The sequence below is a fragment of the Trichoderma breve genome, chromosome 3 (genome assembly GCF_028502605.1).
Source record: "Trichoderma breve strain T069 chromosome 3, whole genome shotgun sequence".
NCBI classification, from domain to species: domain Eukaryota; kingdom Fungi; phylum Ascomycota; class Sordariomycetes; order Hypocreales; family Hypocreaceae; genus Trichoderma; species Trichoderma breve.
Genome location: NC_079234.1, coordinates 2,382,006 through 2,398,997, shown reverse-complemented (window position 1 = coordinate 2,398,997; position 16,992 = coordinate 2,382,006). Strand labels below are relative to the sequence as shown.

The 16,992-nt window shown below is 49.3% G+C and overlaps 6 protein-coding genes across 6 annotated transcripts; 5 read left to right on the top strand and 1 right to left on the bottom strand.

The window, feature by feature from the left end:
- Positions 1-232: 232 nt before the first annotated feature.
- On the top strand, positions 233-1,124 carry T069G_05152 (uncharacterized protein; the record flags this gene model as incomplete). Its single annotated transcript, XM_056172362.1, has 3 exons — positions 233-305; positions 365-507; positions 567-1,124. The coding sequence occupies 3 exons, from the start codon at positions 233-235 to the stop codon at positions 1,122-1,124; spliced, it is 774 nt and encodes a 257-aa protein (XP_056029220.1).
- Positions 1,125-1,550: 426 nt separating this feature from the next.
- T069G_05151 (sen15 protein domain-containing protein) lies at positions 1,551-1,961 on the bottom strand (the record flags this gene model as incomplete). Its single annotated transcript, XM_056172361.1, has 1 exon — positions 1,551-1,961. One exon carries the CDS (start codon positions 1,959-1,961, stop codon positions 1,551-1,553), a length of 411 nt encoding a protein of 136 aa, XP_056029219.1.
- Positions 1,962-2,736: 775 nt separating this feature from the next.
- Positions 2,737-4,283, top strand: T069G_05150 (uncharacterized protein; the record flags this gene model as incomplete). Its single annotated transcript, XM_056172360.1, has 5 exons — positions 2,737-2,860; positions 2,920-3,173; positions 3,228-3,319; positions 3,380-3,430; positions 3,488-4,283. The coding sequence occupies 5 exons, from the start codon at positions 2,737-2,739 to the stop codon at positions 4,281-4,283; spliced, it is 1,317 nt and encodes a 438-aa protein (XP_056029218.1).
- Positions 4,284-5,007: 724 nt separating this feature from the next.
- Positions 5,008-8,630, top strand: T069G_05149 (mad3/BUB1 homology region 1 domain-containing protein; the record flags this gene model as incomplete). Its single annotated transcript, XM_056172359.1, has 5 exons — positions 5,008-6,003; positions 6,091-6,478; positions 6,541-6,816; positions 6,922-7,794; positions 7,861-8,630. 5 exons carry the CDS (start codon positions 5,008-5,010, stop codon positions 8,628-8,630), a joined length of 3,303 nt encoding a protein of 1,100 aa, XP_056029217.1.
- Positions 8,631-9,438: 808 nt separating this feature from the next.
- T069G_05148 (heterokaryon incompatibility protein (HET) domain-containing protein) lies at positions 9,439-11,238 on the top strand (the record flags this gene model as incomplete). The annotated part of the gene is made up of 1 exon (XM_056172358.1): positions 9,439-11,238. One exon carries the CDS (start codon positions 9,439-9,441, stop codon positions 11,236-11,238), a length of 1,800 nt encoding a protein of 599 aa, XP_056029216.1.
- Positions 11,239-11,909: 671 nt separating this feature from the next.
- Positions 11,910-16,989, top strand: T069G_05147 (WD domain, g-beta repeat domain-containing protein; the record flags this gene model as incomplete). The annotated part of the gene is made up of 6 exons (XM_056172357.1): positions 11,910-12,126; positions 12,220-12,571; positions 12,629-14,543; positions 14,596-14,801; positions 15,045-15,301; positions 15,518-16,989. The coding sequence occupies 6 exons, from the start codon at positions 11,910-11,912 to the stop codon at positions 16,987-16,989; spliced, it is 4,419 nt and encodes a 1,472-aa protein (XP_056029215.1).
- Positions 16,990-16,992: the final 3 nt, after the last annotated feature.

Sequence of the window (16,992 nt, the reverse complement as noted above, 5' to 3'; positions counted from 1 at the left end):
AGCTGCGATAGCCCATCCACAAATTTTTTGATCGCCAGGTCGAAACGGCCTGTGGCTTGCCTATGCGAACCCAGCGCCGCAGCTTTTTTTTTCTTCAACGAGTTTGCGACGAAACGAACGGCAAATACATTCAACGATACCGTTCACCTGTTGCTCTCATTCATCAACTACTTGATCAGACTTATCAAGGATCCGAACGAATAAAAAAAAGCCCGTCTCTCTCCCCAGCATCATGCCGGCACCCACGGCCCTCAAGAAGGCGGAAAGCACCCCGCTTGTCGCAGATGTGCCATCACCAGCACAGGGTAAGAAATGTTGTGTGAATATTTCTCAGGCAGGACTCTCAAGGCTTACTCGTGCATAGACAATGATCAGGAGTTCCTCCTAGACGCAGCAGACGCCGCATCGGCCGAAGCCGAGGTCATGGTACCCGAAGCTGTGGACGCAGAGAATAGCATGGCTATTGACGAAGAGGGACGACCTCGCTTTGCGCCATCCAAAGATATCGTATGCCGACATTACTTCCTTTGAGCCTTCAATGGGCCAGTTTGCTGATACCTACTTAGGACCCCATGATGAGAGTCGAAACACGAAAAATCCCCATCCCACCACACCGGATGACACCATTAAAACAGGCATGGCCTTCTATCTATCCTCCCATTGTGGAGCACCTGAAACTACAGTGCCGTATGAACATTGCGCGGAAATCAGTCGAGCTGAGGACTTCCAAATCCACCACGGATTCTGGTGCGCTGCAGAAGGGCGAGGACTTTGTCAAGGCCTTTACTCTTGGATTCGACGTCGATGATGCCATTGCTCTCTTGCGACTGGACGACCTTTATATCGAGACCTTTGAAATCAAGGATGTGAAGACGGTTCATGGAGACAGCCAGAGCCGTGCCATCGGCCGAATTGCTGGCCACCAGGGAAAGACGAAATTTGCCATTGAGAACGCCAGCCGGACAAGAATTGTGCTAGCTGATTCAAAGATTCACATCCTGGGAGGTTTCAAGAACATTCACATGGCTCGTGAATCCGTTGTCAGCTTGATTCTCGGAAAGCCCCCCGGCAAGGTTTACGGCAACCTGAGAACTGTTGCTGCCAGAATGAAGGAGCGTTTCTAAGTTGGTCGGACAAAGCATCTGCGGTACTCTTGGCGTTCGGTTGGGGGAATAATCATGATTCATGTCTTTTTTTGGCGGATTTGGTGGTCTATATATGTCGGAATTGTTTTTCTGCATAACTTTTTTGAAATGGCATTTCACCCCAGCATGATGGATTTGCTGAATGATGCAGCCCAAGAAGGGGGGGATAGACTGTATGTAATTCACGCGCCTCAACAAGTGGCAAGCGAATTTGAAAAAGAAAAGCTTTTTTTTTTAAACCAACTATCAGTAAGGGGTATCATGGTCCGAAAAAATCTTGTAGTATCGTACTCCGTGCTAGACGGCCAACTCCGTGACGCCAAACGGCCCGATAGAAATACTCCTGCTTCGGAAGCTGCTGTCACAAGCACAAAAAAGTGACCACCAACTCTGCTTCGGAGGTTTCTAGTTTTGACGAGGCTTGATCATTCCCTCTTGTACAATGTAATAGACCACAGTAGAGTCATTATGCAAGGCAGCCAGCACAATCCGCTTGGCCCCCTTGCGAGCATCTGGAAGAGCGTCCATGACGGCGGCAAAGTTGGAGAGCGTCCATTTCTCGGCGAGATGGACGGGCAACACCCATTCAATCTCAGCGTCGTGTTGCGCCCTTGTGCCTGTTGACTTTTCATATGCAAGGGCTGCTATCTGGTCGTCTGGGTGGAGATATAGCAGGCGTGGTGGAAGGCCTTTGATCATTGGTCGTGGCAGCCCTGGGAGACCCTGGATTTCCAACGAGGCCCATTGGTGCTGGTCTTGCAGGTTGCGAAATACCGCAGAGGCGACATCGGCATCATAATGATGTGACACATCCATGTCTGAGGCTGATAGCTAGCTGGGCAATGGAAATAGAAATGGTAAAAGAAATTAGATTAGACGAGAGGAATGACTGGCTACATGGTGCCCGGAAAGGGCCAAGCGGGAGGCGTGAGACGGAAACTTTTTCGCTCTGAGAGGTCGGAGAAATACTAGCGCCTGTACTTCGGGTTTCTTGCTGTCTACTGATTAACGTAAGTAGTGGCCCAATTATTACCTCACAAGCACACCAGCTTGCGCAGCAGGAGCTCCTTACCTTAGGTAACTTATCTTAGCAGCAGGAGACGCCCCACCTGCCACCCCTCCATTTTCTTCTATCTTCTACAACAAAACACCAGCATCTTCCTTTTCTTTCCCAACGAATCTTGACTCTTCCAGTCTCCCAAGAAACACTTGAGAAACCCAATCGACCTTCGAAGTACAGGTACGGTATTTTATCTTTCTTTTTTTCCATCAACAACAGAGTTTCGAGTCTGTCGTTCAAGCTTTGCCCCTCTTTCCCATTTCAGCCCTGCCAGCTACCCCTCCATTAGGTGCAAAGGAGCTGAAGCAACGACGTCAAGCGGCCGTTGTGAGGCATATTTCACTATTTTTCTCATTCTCTTGGCCGGATGATTCCAACCATAAGAAATCGTTTTCGCCAGAAGCAACATGTGATGAAGTGGCCTAGCTCTCTCCTCTTCTGGGTTCCATTGTCGACGTCACGACCGCCTTAGGTTCCAAGCTTCCAAAAAATACTTGCTAACAGGCATTGCTTCACCCAGCAGCTTTGAAAATGGCCATTACCAAGATCCACGCTCGCTCCGTCTACGACTCCCGTGGTAACCCCACCGTGGAGGTCGATCTCGTCACTGAGACTGGTCTGCACCGCGCCATCGTCCCCTCCGGTGCCTCCACCGGTTCGTCTCCCCGATCTCACCACGTGTCATACAGCTACAGAAAATAACTGGAATCATAGGCCAGCACGAGGCTGTTGAGCTTCGAGATGGCGACAAGGCCAAGTGGGGTGGCAAGGGTGTCACCAAGGCCGTTGAGAACGTCAACACCATCATTGGCCCCGCCCTGCTCAAGGAGAACCTTGATGTCAAGGACCAGTCCAAGGTCGACGAGTTCCTGAACAGCCTTGACGGCACCCCCAACAAGGGCAAGCTCGGTGCCAACGCCATCCTCGGTGTCAGCTTGGCTGTTGCCAAGGCCGGTGCCGCTGAGAAGGTAAATCCCACTACCAGAGGTGACGATTAATGAGCAGAGGCTTACCACCACCAGAACGTCCCCCTGTACGCCCACATTTCCGACCTCGCCGGAACCAAGAAGCCCTACGTTCTCCCCGTTCCCTTCATGAACGTCCTCAACGGCGGGTAAGTCCATTCTCCATGCTGAAAACTCTCAGCCAATTTCAGTCTCTAACTTTTGATCAGTTCCCACGCCGGTGGCCGTCTGGCTTTCCAGGAGTTCATGATTGTCCCCTCGTAAGTCGCCAAACATGATCTACTTCCGCAGTGGTAGCTTCTTCTAACCAAGAACAGAGATGCTCCCAGCTTTTCTGAGGCCCTTCGCCAGGGTTCTGAGGTCTACCAGAAGCTGAAGACCTTGGCCAAGAAGAAGTACGGCCAGTCTGCTGGCAACGTCGGTGACGAGGGTGGTGTTGCCCCCGATATCCAGACCGCCGATGAGGCTCTTGAGCTCATCACCGATGCCATTGAGCAGGCCGGCTACACTGGCAAGATGAACATTGCCATGGACGTCGCCTCCAGCGAGTTCTACAAGGAGGACGCCAAGAAGTACGACCTCGACTTCAAGAACCCCGACAGCGACCCCGAGAAGTGGATCACCTACGAGGAGCTCGCCGCCCTGTACTCTGACCTCTGCAAGAAGTACCCCATCGTCAGCATTGAGGATCCCTTTGCTGAGGATGACTGGGAGGCCTGGAGCTACTTCTACAAGACCCAGGACATCCAGATTGTCGGTGATGACTTGACCGTCACCAACCCCGTCCGCATCAAGAAGGCTATCGAGCTCAAGGCCTGCAATGCCCTTCTCCTCAAGGTCAACCAGATCGGTACTTTGACCGAGTCTATCCAGGCTGCCAAGGACTCCTATGCCGATGGCTGGGGTGTCATGGTCTCTCACCGATCTGGTGAGACTGAGGATGTTACCATTGCTGACATCTCCGTCGGTATCCGTGCCGGTGAGATCAAGACTGGTGCTCCCGCCCGATCTGAGCGTCTGGCCAAGCTTAACCAGATCCTCCGCATTGAGGAGGAGCTCGGTGACCTTGCCGTCTACGCCGGTGCCAAGTTCCGCAACGCTGTTAACCTGTAAATGACAACAAGGTGGCCACGGACATGATATAAAAAGACAGACTGCCCGAAGAATGGATTGCCATGGGTGGATAAAATAAAATAATGACTATAAAGAAACGCCCATATGGCGGAAGAAAATGAATTGAATGATGAATAATCCAACATGGCATGTTTGTGAAGGCTCGTGAAAGATGTTCCTCCAGCTTCTCAGTGCACATACCTTGATGGCCCGCGCCGTTTCGTCTGCCAGGGTCCATTTCAGAGTCGATGGAACAGCTTATTAATGTTCCGAATTCCCTGCAAAAAGGCGGCAGGCTCCGATTATGACTTTCTACAGCGAGTTTGAATGGAGCAGTTAGTGCCAAAGTATCTGATACTAAAATCGCGACGAAAAGGGCATTTCAAAACACGCATTTACTATTAGTAGACCACATAGAAGCAGGTACTAAGGTGTCTAGTACAGGGTACCAAGTACATATGAGTGTGCTAAAAACAATCACCAGAGCAACGCGGGGTCGAAAACACATGCCACTACACACTAAACTAGATCACGTAGTCAGTTTATCAACATTGGGAGAAAAAATATCAAATATTGCAATTGGCGAAACCATCTCTCAGCTGGCATCTGGTATTACATTTCGTATCCGGCTCCATATCGAGTGCCTCGTTCTAACGAATACCAGAGGCTGTAATAGTTTATATCGCCTCGAAAGCCACAGAACCGTCATTCACGGTCTGGCAACATGGCGGGCTCAGAGGATATCACCGACTTCGATATGATTGAAGATCAGAAGGAGAACATTCAGTCCCTGCCCGGAGGCCGCTCAGCGAAGAAGCTAGCCAGTCTTTTCTCTCCATCTCCTCTACACAAATATTCCACCCCGACACCGACCGACACAAAAAATGTCAACGATTGCATCCGCGCAGAATATGAGGCGGAAATCGCAAACATCTCCGAATCCGACGATCCTTTAGATGTGTTTGACAGATATGTGCGCTGGGTAATAGACGCGTATCCGTCAGCACAAGCGACGGCCGAATCACAACTCCACACGATCCTCGAACGCGCGACGAAGACGTTTGTCACCTCATCTCAATACAAGAACGATCCCAGATACCTCAAGCTATGGATGTACTACATACAGCTGTTTTCCGACTCACCGCGCGAGACATTCCTTTTCCTCTCACGACAGGGAATTGGCGAGAGCCTCGCATTGTTTTACGAGGAGTATGCCGCATGGTTAGAAGGAGCAGGCCGGTGGGCACAAGCAGAGGAGGTATACAAGCTTGGGATTGAGCGAGACGCCCGGCCAGCTCAGAGGCTGTTGCGCAAGTTCAAGGAGTTTGAGGCAAGGCTCGCTCGACAGCCAGACGCATTGGAGGGACCATCTTCACCAGCTTTGCCCACCGTCCGTCCCGCTCTGGCCAGTAAGACAGACCCCTTTGGCGTTTCATCACAGCCAGTGGACCCTCAGGCCCAAAGGCAAACAAGCGGTGTTGGGGGCAGCTCATCCCGATCTGGAAAGTCCAAAATATCCATCTTCTCCGATGCGGATGCCCAACAGCCTGCCATGTCGTCAAGAGATGCTGGATCCAAGGGCTGGGATAGCATTGGATCTCTGGCAGATCGAAAAAAGGAAAATGCGATGGAACCAAAGCCATGGTCTGGAGAGACGCTCAGGGCAGGTGGCAAGAAGCCTGGATCTGGTGGGACTAAGCTGGCGGTATTCAGGGATCCGGTATGTAACCCCCCTTGATCGTGATGTATTCAGCTGTTGATGAGAATAGGACTAATGTATTTCTGTTTGTGGTGTTATGTAATTCAGTCCCTTGCTCAAATACAAAATATCATTGTTGTCCCGTCCAAGCATCAAGTAACGACTCATCCGCAAACAGGGAAGAGAGAGCGCATCTTTGTTGACCTCGCGGCCGTTTACCCAACCCCCGAGGAACCCGGTACAGAACTAAGCTTCGAGGAAGTCATTGCTGCGCATCGAGGATGGCTCGACCGCCTGTGGGATACTGACTATAGCCGCCAAGGCCACATGGTGCCTCTGCGCGAGGTGGACAATTTGACACAAAACACAACCGACAAGCTGATTATTGACGGAGACCCAATGGACTTGGACGAGAATGGCGTAGTAAACGAGAAGCCCCGAGAATCTCGTTCAGGCAGGAAAAAGAAGACAATGGAGGTCAATGAGACGCAGATCAGTAAGTGATGAGGTCTCCAAACCCTCAGTCATTCCTTTCATAAGCCCCTAACGCGTGACTAGTCAAAACGAAACTCGACTCCCCTTCAGGACCAAAGCTCAAGAAGAAGAAAGTAGCGGAGCCCACTATGACTCTTCACACAAGAGCAGCCACGGATGATATATACGACATTTTCAACGCACCGCTCAAATCCGCACCTGTGGAAGAAAACGATGATGACGATGAAGACTCCGACTCTGACTCCTCCGATGACGATGACAATGATGATGATGAAATGACTGATGCCGATTATGCAAGTGATGCTGAGAGCACTGGCGCTACGAGGCAGCTACACGAAGGTAAGCAAGAAGGCGATGAAACATCAGAAATCAGGAGCTTCGATAAATAAAGGGTGGATTGCGATTGCGAAGAGAGTTCCAGAATCTAACTTCTCTTCAATATAGATGAGATATCACAACGCCTGGAGGACGAGTTTGAGGATGAAGAGCCAGAGCAGCCTAGAACGCGCACCATCTTCATTCCCGTCCCACCAGAAGACTATGAGCCACCAACACGCCCGTATAGGGATCCGGCGGAGATGGCCAACAATCGACTACCTTTCATGACGCCCATCACCGAGAGAACCGAGCCATCGTTGGATGTCACCATAGACCGGGCATACCAGTTCAAGACGCCTAGTAAGCATGACGGTAGAGCGGCACTAGTCGAGGAGGCATCAGACTCGGAATCCGAGAGCAGCTCTCTGAAAGAATATTTCCCAGAAGGGAGACTGTCCATCAATGGTCGAACACCTCTAGGGTCCAAGGCTGCTAGAGCACCAAGTAAGAGTGGCCCCAATAGAGGTGTACCTGTCAAGGGCCCTATCGTTAAAGAAGCCCAATGCAGCCCCATCGATGACAACGTTCGACGAAGTATCTTGACAAGCATACAGCCTCCGCTGGCCATGTATCCCGGCTTCTACGATCACCACAACCAGAAATACGAGCGTGGCGCAGAGATTCGAAGATACGCCAAGGCTGTCAGGTTAGGCAGAGCGAATCCAGACAAACCCGGACCAGGAAACCTGCCGGCGATCATCCAATTCATTGACTGTGAGACTAGATATGCTGTGAGGAGGGAACTTGGCGCTGGCGCTTTTGCACCGGTGTACTTGGTGGAAAACTCGAACCCGGATCGAGAGGAAGACGGCCACGAGGTTGGAGCCAGGATGGGCAAAGGGACATTCGCCGTAAACCGACGAGCGGCAATAGAAGCCCTGAAAATGGAATCGCCTCCGACGCCGTGGGAGTTTTACATCATGCGTACTGCTCATTCTCGTTTGGGCCCTCAGCATCGAGCCACGGCTTCATTATCGTTTGCTCACGAAATGCACCTCTACCAAGACGAAGCCTTCCTCTTCCTGCCATTCCATCCTCATGGCACGTTGCTAGACGTAATCAACCTCTTTCGAGCAGAGCCTTCAGGCGCCATGGATGAGCAGCTTGCCATGTTCTTTTCCATCGAACTATTCCGCACTGTCGAAGCTCTTCACTCAAAAAATGTCCTTCATGGCGACTTGAAGCCAGACAACTGCCTCCTCCGCCTCGATTCCAAGTCATCACCTGTTTTCTCCGACCAGGCTCTTTCCAGTCAATGGTACGCCGACGGACGCGGCGGATGGGATTCACGGGGCATCGTTCTTATCGACTTTGGGCGCGGCATCGACATGAAGGCGTTTACCCCTGACGTGGAATTCATTGCCGATTGGAAGACGACAGCGCAGGATTGCCCCGAAATGCGAGAGGGACGGCCTTGGACGTGGCAGATTGACTATTACGGGCTCGCGGGCGTCATTCACTGTCTGCTTTTCGGAAAGTACATTGAGACAGTGCGCGCTGATCAAGGGGGTTTCGGCCGAGGCGGTCGAAAGTACAAGATTCGTGAGAACTTTAAGCGGTACTGGCAGACGGACATTTGGTCGGATTGCTTCGAGGTGCTGCTAAATCCGGCTTCGTTCCTCGCCTATGAGGATGGCGGCAGGATGCCTGTGCTCAAGTCGATGAGGAGCATCCGTGAGCGCATGGAGGCGTGGCTGATGGCCAACTGCGAAAGGGGAGCAGGGCTTAAAGCTACGATGGGCAGAGTGGAGGCGTTGGTGAGGAATCGCAAGTAAATTTGGTTGAATCGGTCTATAGATTTCCTTTTTCTCTCTCTCTTTGTTTAGCATGTCTTTTGTGGTTTTATTAGCCCCTATTCACGAAGTATGGTTATTTTATTCCCGTAATGTTGGGTATATAGTTTAGTGCTGGCTTTTCTCATGGTCTTTTTTAGTATATATGGCCCCGAGGAAATATCTTCTCCAATAGAAGAGCATATGACATAAGAGCCTGTTTGGTCAATCAACGGTTTGGTTATGTCCACCTTGTTTCAACTAGCTGTGTCGAGTCTACCAACTGTTTCGAGTGAAGAATATGTACCTAAAGAGCATGAACTGAATGTTCAATTATACAATGGTATGCCGTCTCAGTTTGTTACATAGAGTGGAATATTGCCTCACTCAATAATTTGTCTTGTGCGAGAGCCGTGCTTTGCTTACACTTTGACAAATGCCGGTGGGGAGTCAATTTGAAAACCTCGACGATGTAGCCGACTTAATTATTTGCAAACCTAGCTATTCTACTAGGGTTGTAGAGCACTATGAATTCCCGCCAAGGCACCTATATATAGGTACATGTAGGCAGCTAATGCAACCTTGGAGCCTAATGTAGGCTCAATCGTAGCCTTGGATTTAAACGAGTTGTGATCCTGCAGGCTCTAATAGGTCTTATGATGCTATTCGAATTTGTATCCTACACCGTAAATTACAACTACCTATATATCTAACTTACGATAAGCTCTTGTACCTTGAAGACTGCTTCACTTTGAAGAGTCTGTATTAGGATCAGCCTGCTCTCTGCTACCAACTAATATATTGCTCAACCATGGGCCTGTCTCACCATGGAGCCTCTCTTAGCCAGGAATATCCAGCGCCTTCGCTACCAACTTCAAGGCACATTCGCCTAGTGTCGTTGCTTCCTGGTAGCAATGACACGATTATTTGTGAGCTCATCACGGCGGACCTGGATTCAGCTCCCCACTATGAAGCTCTATCGTATACCTGGGGTAACCCTCTGGACTGCCGAACTATATATATCAAGACGGCAGAATTTGGAGACGCAACGGAATTCCAGGTCACATCAAACTGTTTCTCCGCTCTACGACGCCTGCGACTGGCTGATCGACCACGCATTCTTTGGATCGATGCAGTGAGCATTGACCAGCATAATTTCCCCGAAAGAAACCATCAGGTTACTCTCATGTCCCAGATTTACTCTGGAGCAGCGGAAGTCATCATCTACCTCGGCGAATCTGAGGACAATTGTAATTTGGCAATCGAATTCATCATTGAAGTGTATAATCCGAATCTAGAGACAACGACATCGCTCAGTTATCCCAAGTCCGAACCATTACTTTTGGCCCTGCGAAGTTTCTTCAACCGGCCGTGGTTCAGCAGAGTGTGGGTGATTCAAGAAGCCACACTCTCACATAGAGCTACAGTCTACTGCGGCGACAAGGTGTTTCCTTGGTCTGCAGTAAAAAGCTTCCATCAATGGAACGCGAGCCAGAAATGGTTGGGGAGGCTCCCATTCGTCGTAACCTCTTCAAGAGCATCTCTGACCAAATCGAGGCCTGGAAAGACGATGCTAAAGGCTCTCATTGAAACAAGATACTGCGCGGCAACGGATCCGCGCGATAAGGTGTACGGTTTGCTGCCGCTTCTGCACGCTTTTGACCAAGAGCTCAATCTCACGCCGCAATATGAAGACTCGGTAGCTAAAGTCTACACCGATTGTGCAGCAGCTCTGATGACGCAGGAGCGGTTTGAGTTGGTGTTGTGTGCCGTACAAGGCGGATCGGATTGCAACGATCTGCCGTCTTGGGTGCCAGATTGGAGAAACGAGCCCAAACGAACGATTCTTGGAAAGAATTACGATATTCCATCGGACAGCGCTTGGGCTTCTAACGATGTCTCGGGATACTCCATGCGGTTAACTTTATCACCACCAGAGCCAGTGCTACACATGGCAGGCTATTCATGCGGCAAGGTAATGAAAGTGGGATCTACATACCTTGCCGGTCAAGGCACAATTCCCTTGGATGAATGGAAGGCCTTGTTAGATAAGGGACCTACACAATCATTAGATGCTGACCCGGATGAGGCTTCTTACACCGTTAAGGGTTTCTACGCCGTCATATGTGCTGCCGATTTTGCTTACCCTTTGGCCATTCATCAATTTGTGGAAGGGGAAAAAGAGTCTGCAAAAGGCAAGCAGGGATCAAGCTGGGAAGCTCTCGTTCGCCGCGCATTGCGTAAAAGAGCGGATGGGAGCCCATCGGGCAACAACGGCGCTTTGCCTTTGCGAGATATCCCATTCCGTCGAGCGGGGGTTCATCTGCCGCCGAGCTATCGGATCTATGTCCAGAGAGTCTTGCAACATTGTCACTCGCGCCGCTTTTTCGTTACCGACACTGGGTTTATGGGACTGGGTCCGGAGGAGACTCGTGTTGGAGACGACGTCTATGCAAGTGCGGGAGCCAAGATACCGTTCATACTCCGAGAGGTTGACAGCGGTTCTAAGCTGCAAGAGACGAGTCGGTTTCGACTTGTTGGGGAGTGTTATTCAGAGAGCAGAACGTGGAGAGAACTTGGAGGCGAGCCACGGTATCTCGACATTGTGTAGTATGCTGGCCATGTAGAGAGTGAATAGTATATCTCCTGATGAAGAGGATATACATATCATCACGGTTGATATCCTGCCCTATATTAAGCCAGGAAGCGATGTGGCTACTATTGATGCATTGGTAACATGAGATTACCGTGACAAAACAGCTTTTAGTTGTAAAAAGAAAAGAGAGGAAAGGACAAGGTAATGTGTTTTGTATATTTGTAGATATACGAGACAAAATTATATAAGTGATATTATTATAACTTCAAGCACATAATGCCATAGGTAGTGGAAGATTTAGGGCCCCGTCAAGCACTCTCCTTGAATATCTTCCTGTTTATGTATCCCAAGAGTCCAAATTTGGAGTTGGATGATTCCCGTTTCGGAAGCAGCTGAACCAACATTTCGGATACGTACCTACCTATGGGATAATGTGATGAGATATTCGCGGAATATTCCGCATTCTGCCTTGTACTTTCCCTGCCCAGGTGCCTTAAATATATCCCTACCTACCTAGGTAGGCAGCTTTAGTAAGATCCGGGAAATTGATAACCCCTCATTCAACCTAATAATTTATATCATTCTCAATAACAGGATCAAACTCTTCCTGCCGACAACACAGCATAAAAGGGGAGTTATACAATTACTTTCTGACCACACTGGCTTTCCAGCCATACGCTCTCATGATGGCTACTCGGCCCTCTAGCCGCGACGAATTCGAGGTTGCCTTAGTTTGTGCATTGCCGCTTGAATACAATGCCATCTCGTTACTCTTCGACGAGTTCTGGGATGAAGACGGTGATCGGTATGGAGGGGCTATTGGAGACCTAAACACTTACACCACTGGACGCTTCGGCAACTTCGACGTCGTTCTTGTTCTTTTACCAAATACGGGGAACGTCAGTGCGGCTAGTGCGACGGCAAGCCTCCGGTCAAGCTATTCGGGGTTAAGGCTCGTCATCTTAACTGGAATCTGTGGGGGCGTGCCTTTTTCAGGCACGGGAGATGAAATTCTACTTGGTGATGTGATCATCAGCAGAACTGTGATCCAATATGACTACGGTAGACAGTATCACGATGACTTCAAGGCAAGAGACACCACAGAGGATATCTTGGGTCGGCCAAATAAAGACATCCGTGGTCTAGTCACCTTCCTGGAGACGGAGCTTGCACGAGAGCGACTTGAGAAACGAGCTGCCGTCTTCCTCAAACAGATTCAGGATCTTCCTCCCAAAGGGAACCGGCGGCGAGCAGATATCTACAAATATCCCGGAGCGAGCAGCGATAGGTTGTTCGAGGCGAACTACCGCCATAAGCATTATCTTTCGCCACAATGTTCTTGCGCAAAGTGCTACGACTGCGAAGATGCTGTATGCGAGGAATCTCGAGACTCGATGTGCGATAGAGTGGGGTGCGATGATCAACATATTATCAAGCGAAGGCGTCTTGATACGAATCGAGCATCCGAACAGCAAGACTTTGGTGAAGAATCTCAGACACCGTCCATCTTCATTGGACGATTCGGTTCAAGTGGTACAGTAGTCAAATCGGGCAAGCACCGTGATGAGATCGCCAAGCATTACGGTGTTCTGGCGTTTGAAACGGAGGCTGCTGGAGTCTGGGATGAGCTTCCATGCATCATTGTCAAGGGCGTCAGTAACTACGCGGACGGCCACGGGAGCAAGCATTGGCAGGATTTCGCAGCTGCAACGGCCGCATGTGTCGCTAAAGCTCTGGTGGAACAATATCCAAAAACAGACAAGACATTCAGGGCCCAGATTGAACAGCAGATGAAGGAATTGATGGAAAATACAGAAAGTAATAAATGCCTTCAGGATCTACGCCAAACAGACCCCCGCGATGACAAGACGCGCATTCAGCGTACCAAAGGTCACTTGCTTAAAGACTCATATCGTTGGATACTCGACCACGTCGACTTTAAGAAATGGCGATATGACTCCCAACACAGTCTGCTTTGGATCAAAGGAGACCCTGGGAAGGGAAAGACTATGCTTCTGTGCGGCATTATCGATGAGATAGAGGAATCTACCACTACACAATGCCTATCCTACTTCTTTTGCCAGGCTACCGAACTACAACTTAATAACGCAACGGCGGTATTGCGGGGTCTCATATACATGATCATTATGCAACGCCCAGTGCTTATCTCACATGTACGAAAGAAGTATGACCATTCAGGAAAGAAGCTTTTTGAAGACGGCAATGGCTGGGAAGCATTGTCAAAGACTCTGTTAGCAATACTAAACGACCCAAGCTTGACTGATGTAATTCTAATTATTGATGCACTCGACGAGTGTGTTAAAGGATTGTCACATCTTCTCGACTTCATCAACCAAGCTTCTTGTTCAAGTCGCGCCAAATGGATTGTTTCAAGCCGTAACTGGCCGATCATTGAGGAGAGTCTTGAGGATGTCATGCATGGAGTAAAGATATGCCTTGAGTTGAACGAGAGTTTAGTTTCTGCTGCTGTCCAATCCTTTATCCGATACAAGGTGCAGCATCTAGCTACGAAGAAGAGCTACGATAAGAATACACAAGATGAAATCGAACAGTATCTAATGTCCAACGCTCATGGCACGTTTCTGTGGGTAGCTCTTGTCTGCCAAGAGCTAGCAGATCCTAGAGTCCGGAAACGGCATACGCTCCAGAAGCTGAAGTCATACCCCTCAGGACTTGATGCTTTATATAAGCGTATGATGGAGAATATTCACGATTCACTTGACGCGGAAGTTTGCCAGCAGATCTTGGCTATCACTTCAGTCGTATACCGCCCAATTACCTTACCAGAGCTGAGCTGTCTCATGGAGTCATATATTGATAATGACGACGACGACGACGAACTGAAAGAGATCATTGGGTTTTGTGGCTCATTCTTGACTATTCGAGAAGAAAGCATTTACTTAATACATCAGTCGGCTAAAGACTTTTTGCTTGAGAAGGTGCCCGATCAAATCCTAGCCTTAGGCATTGAACACCAGCACCATACTATCTTCTCCAGATCGTTGAATCAGCTAAGTAAGATACTGCATCGTAATATCTACAGGCTGATGTTCCCAGGCTTCCCCATCGAACATGTTTCTTCACCTGACCCTGATCCCTTGGCTCCAATCCGCTATTCTTGCATGTACTGGGTCGACCACCTCATTGCCTCGGAACATACGCGGGAACTAAGTCGCGGAAAGATGCCTAGAAGTGAAGACACGATCAACACATTCTTTGAGAGAAGATACCTACACTGGTTGGAAGCTCTCAGTCTGCTGCGAAGTATGTCAGAAGGCGTATTAGCAATGCAGAAGCTGGTAAGTTTGGGCCTTAACCAAATATTCCGTATAAAGCTCTAATATCTCCAAGGAAAGATTACAGATGCCACAGCTTACAGAGCTGCTTGAAGATGCGAATCATTTCATCCGTTCGCATAGACAAGCAATAGAGTCTGCTCCATTGCAAGTTTATACATCAGCACTTATCTTTAGTCCCTCTCATAGTAGAGTGAGACGGCTCTTTGTGGCTGAAGAACCCGAATGGATCCTTACGAAACCAATTATGGAGAAGCACTGGCACGCCTATTTGCATCACACGCTTGAAAGTGAAAATCATTTGGTCGCCTTCTCCCATGACTCGGCACTCATAGTATCGGGCTCGTGGAACGGCTCAATTCGAATCTGGCGTACTAGTGCAGGCGACTGTGTGCGAGAGCTTGAGGGCCATAAAGACAGAATCACATCAATTGCCTTCTCTCATGAGTCGAAACTCATAGTATCAGGCTCGTGGGATAGAACAATCCGACTTTGGTGCACTAGTACAGGCAACTGTTTGCGAGTGCTCATGGGCCATGAAAAACCAATCACATCAGTTGCCTTCTCCCATGACTCAGCGCTCATAGCATCGGGCTCAATTGATAAAACAATTCGGCTCTGGAGTACTTCTACAGGCGATTGCATACGGGATTTTATGGCTAAAGGCGAACTCACAATCGCACTCGCCTTTTCACCTGATTCGGCGTTGGTGGCATCATGCTCAGGCCGTGGAATCATTCAGCTATGGCGCACTACCACAGGCGATGATCATGGAGTCCCATCGGTTTCTTTCTCGCATGAATCGGCACCTATAGCTTTATCTGATGCTGATACCCGTCTTTGGGACGTTGATACGGCCAATCATTTACGTATAGGGACGGCGAATTCTCTCAGGAGCGCTGCCTTCTCTCAAGACGCAAACCTTATAGCAGTTTCAATATATTACGAAACACCGCAAATCTGGCACACTGCTACAGGCAAGTGTGTACATGAACTACAGGGACCTAACAATAAGGACACGGCGGTTGCCTTTTCACATGACTCCAAACTTATAGTATCTGCGTCGGAGGATAATACAATTTGCATCTGGTCTGTTGATACAGGCAATTGTGTGCAAAGGCTTAAAGGCCATGGTAATGACATCTTATCAGTTGCCTTCTCGCACGACTCGAAGCTTATAGCGTCGGCTTCGCTCGATAAAACAACCCGACTTTGGCGCGTTGACACAAATGGCTTTCAACAGGAAGACCCAGCCGTCATTATATCTGAAGGTACATTATTTGTCTTCTCAAACGACTCGACACTCGTGGCATCTGTCTCGGGAAAGATCATCTCGCTCTGGTGCCCTCATACAGGCAGATGTACGCAGGAGCTCAAGGGCCATAGCGAGGAGGTTGTGTCAATTGCATTCTCGCATGACACAGCACTTATAGCATCATTTTCAAGAGATGGCAGTGCCAGGCTGTGGTGCACTGATACAGGCAACTGCATGCTGAAGCTACCACGCCTTAACAGATCCAGAAAGGGGACATCTGGCTCAGTTGCGTTCTCACATGATTCTGCTATTATAGCAGCAGGCCCTCTAGATAACGGCAGTATCCAACTCTGGAGTGTTGTCGACGGCAAATTCTTATTTGAGATACCCGGCGAGGATCCTTTTGTCTTCTCGCATGACTCCTCCCTTATCGCGTCACTACACTTGGAGACTGAGAATGTTCGACTGTGGTGCACTACTACAGGCGACCTTGTGCAAGAGCTACAAAGCAACATTGACGTTGCAATCCAGTCAATTGTTTTCTCCCGTGACTCAGCGCTCCTAGCGGCAATTGCAGGGGAGGAGCTTAAACTCTGGAGCGTTGCTTCGGGCGAATGCATACAAACGCTTCGAAACCCGACTGATATGCTGGTGTCGGTCACCATCTCGCATGACTCAACGTTGGTGGCTGCATTGACCGATACTAGTAGTAACACCATCGCAGTCTGGCGCATCGACACGGGCGACCTCGTCCAATGCGTCGACCTCGATTACGCCCTCCATTGGTATTCCAGGAATCTGTCATTCGCAAAGGACAAGTTGGAAATCCTTACTAGTATTGGTGTCGTGGCTATCGACGGCACTGGAGGCTCTATTGAATGGAATCCACTTCCGCCTCGTTTGGTCGGCCTCGGCATTGATAACGATCGCGGCTGGATTATGTGGAATAATTATGATATCCTCAGGTTACCAGCCGAATTTCATGATTCTGGCTTTGCTATATCAGGGTCTACCGTTGCTATTAGAACTGCATCAGGACGGGTTATTTTCATCCGTTTATCGGCTGATGTGCTGTCAGATTTATATGGCGAGGTTGATGACAGTTTGACATGGAGTTCCTCGATCCTCTCAGCCTCTCGTGAAAATATTTCTCAATCATGTGGCCATTCAACTCTATCCATATCTTTTGATTAGCCT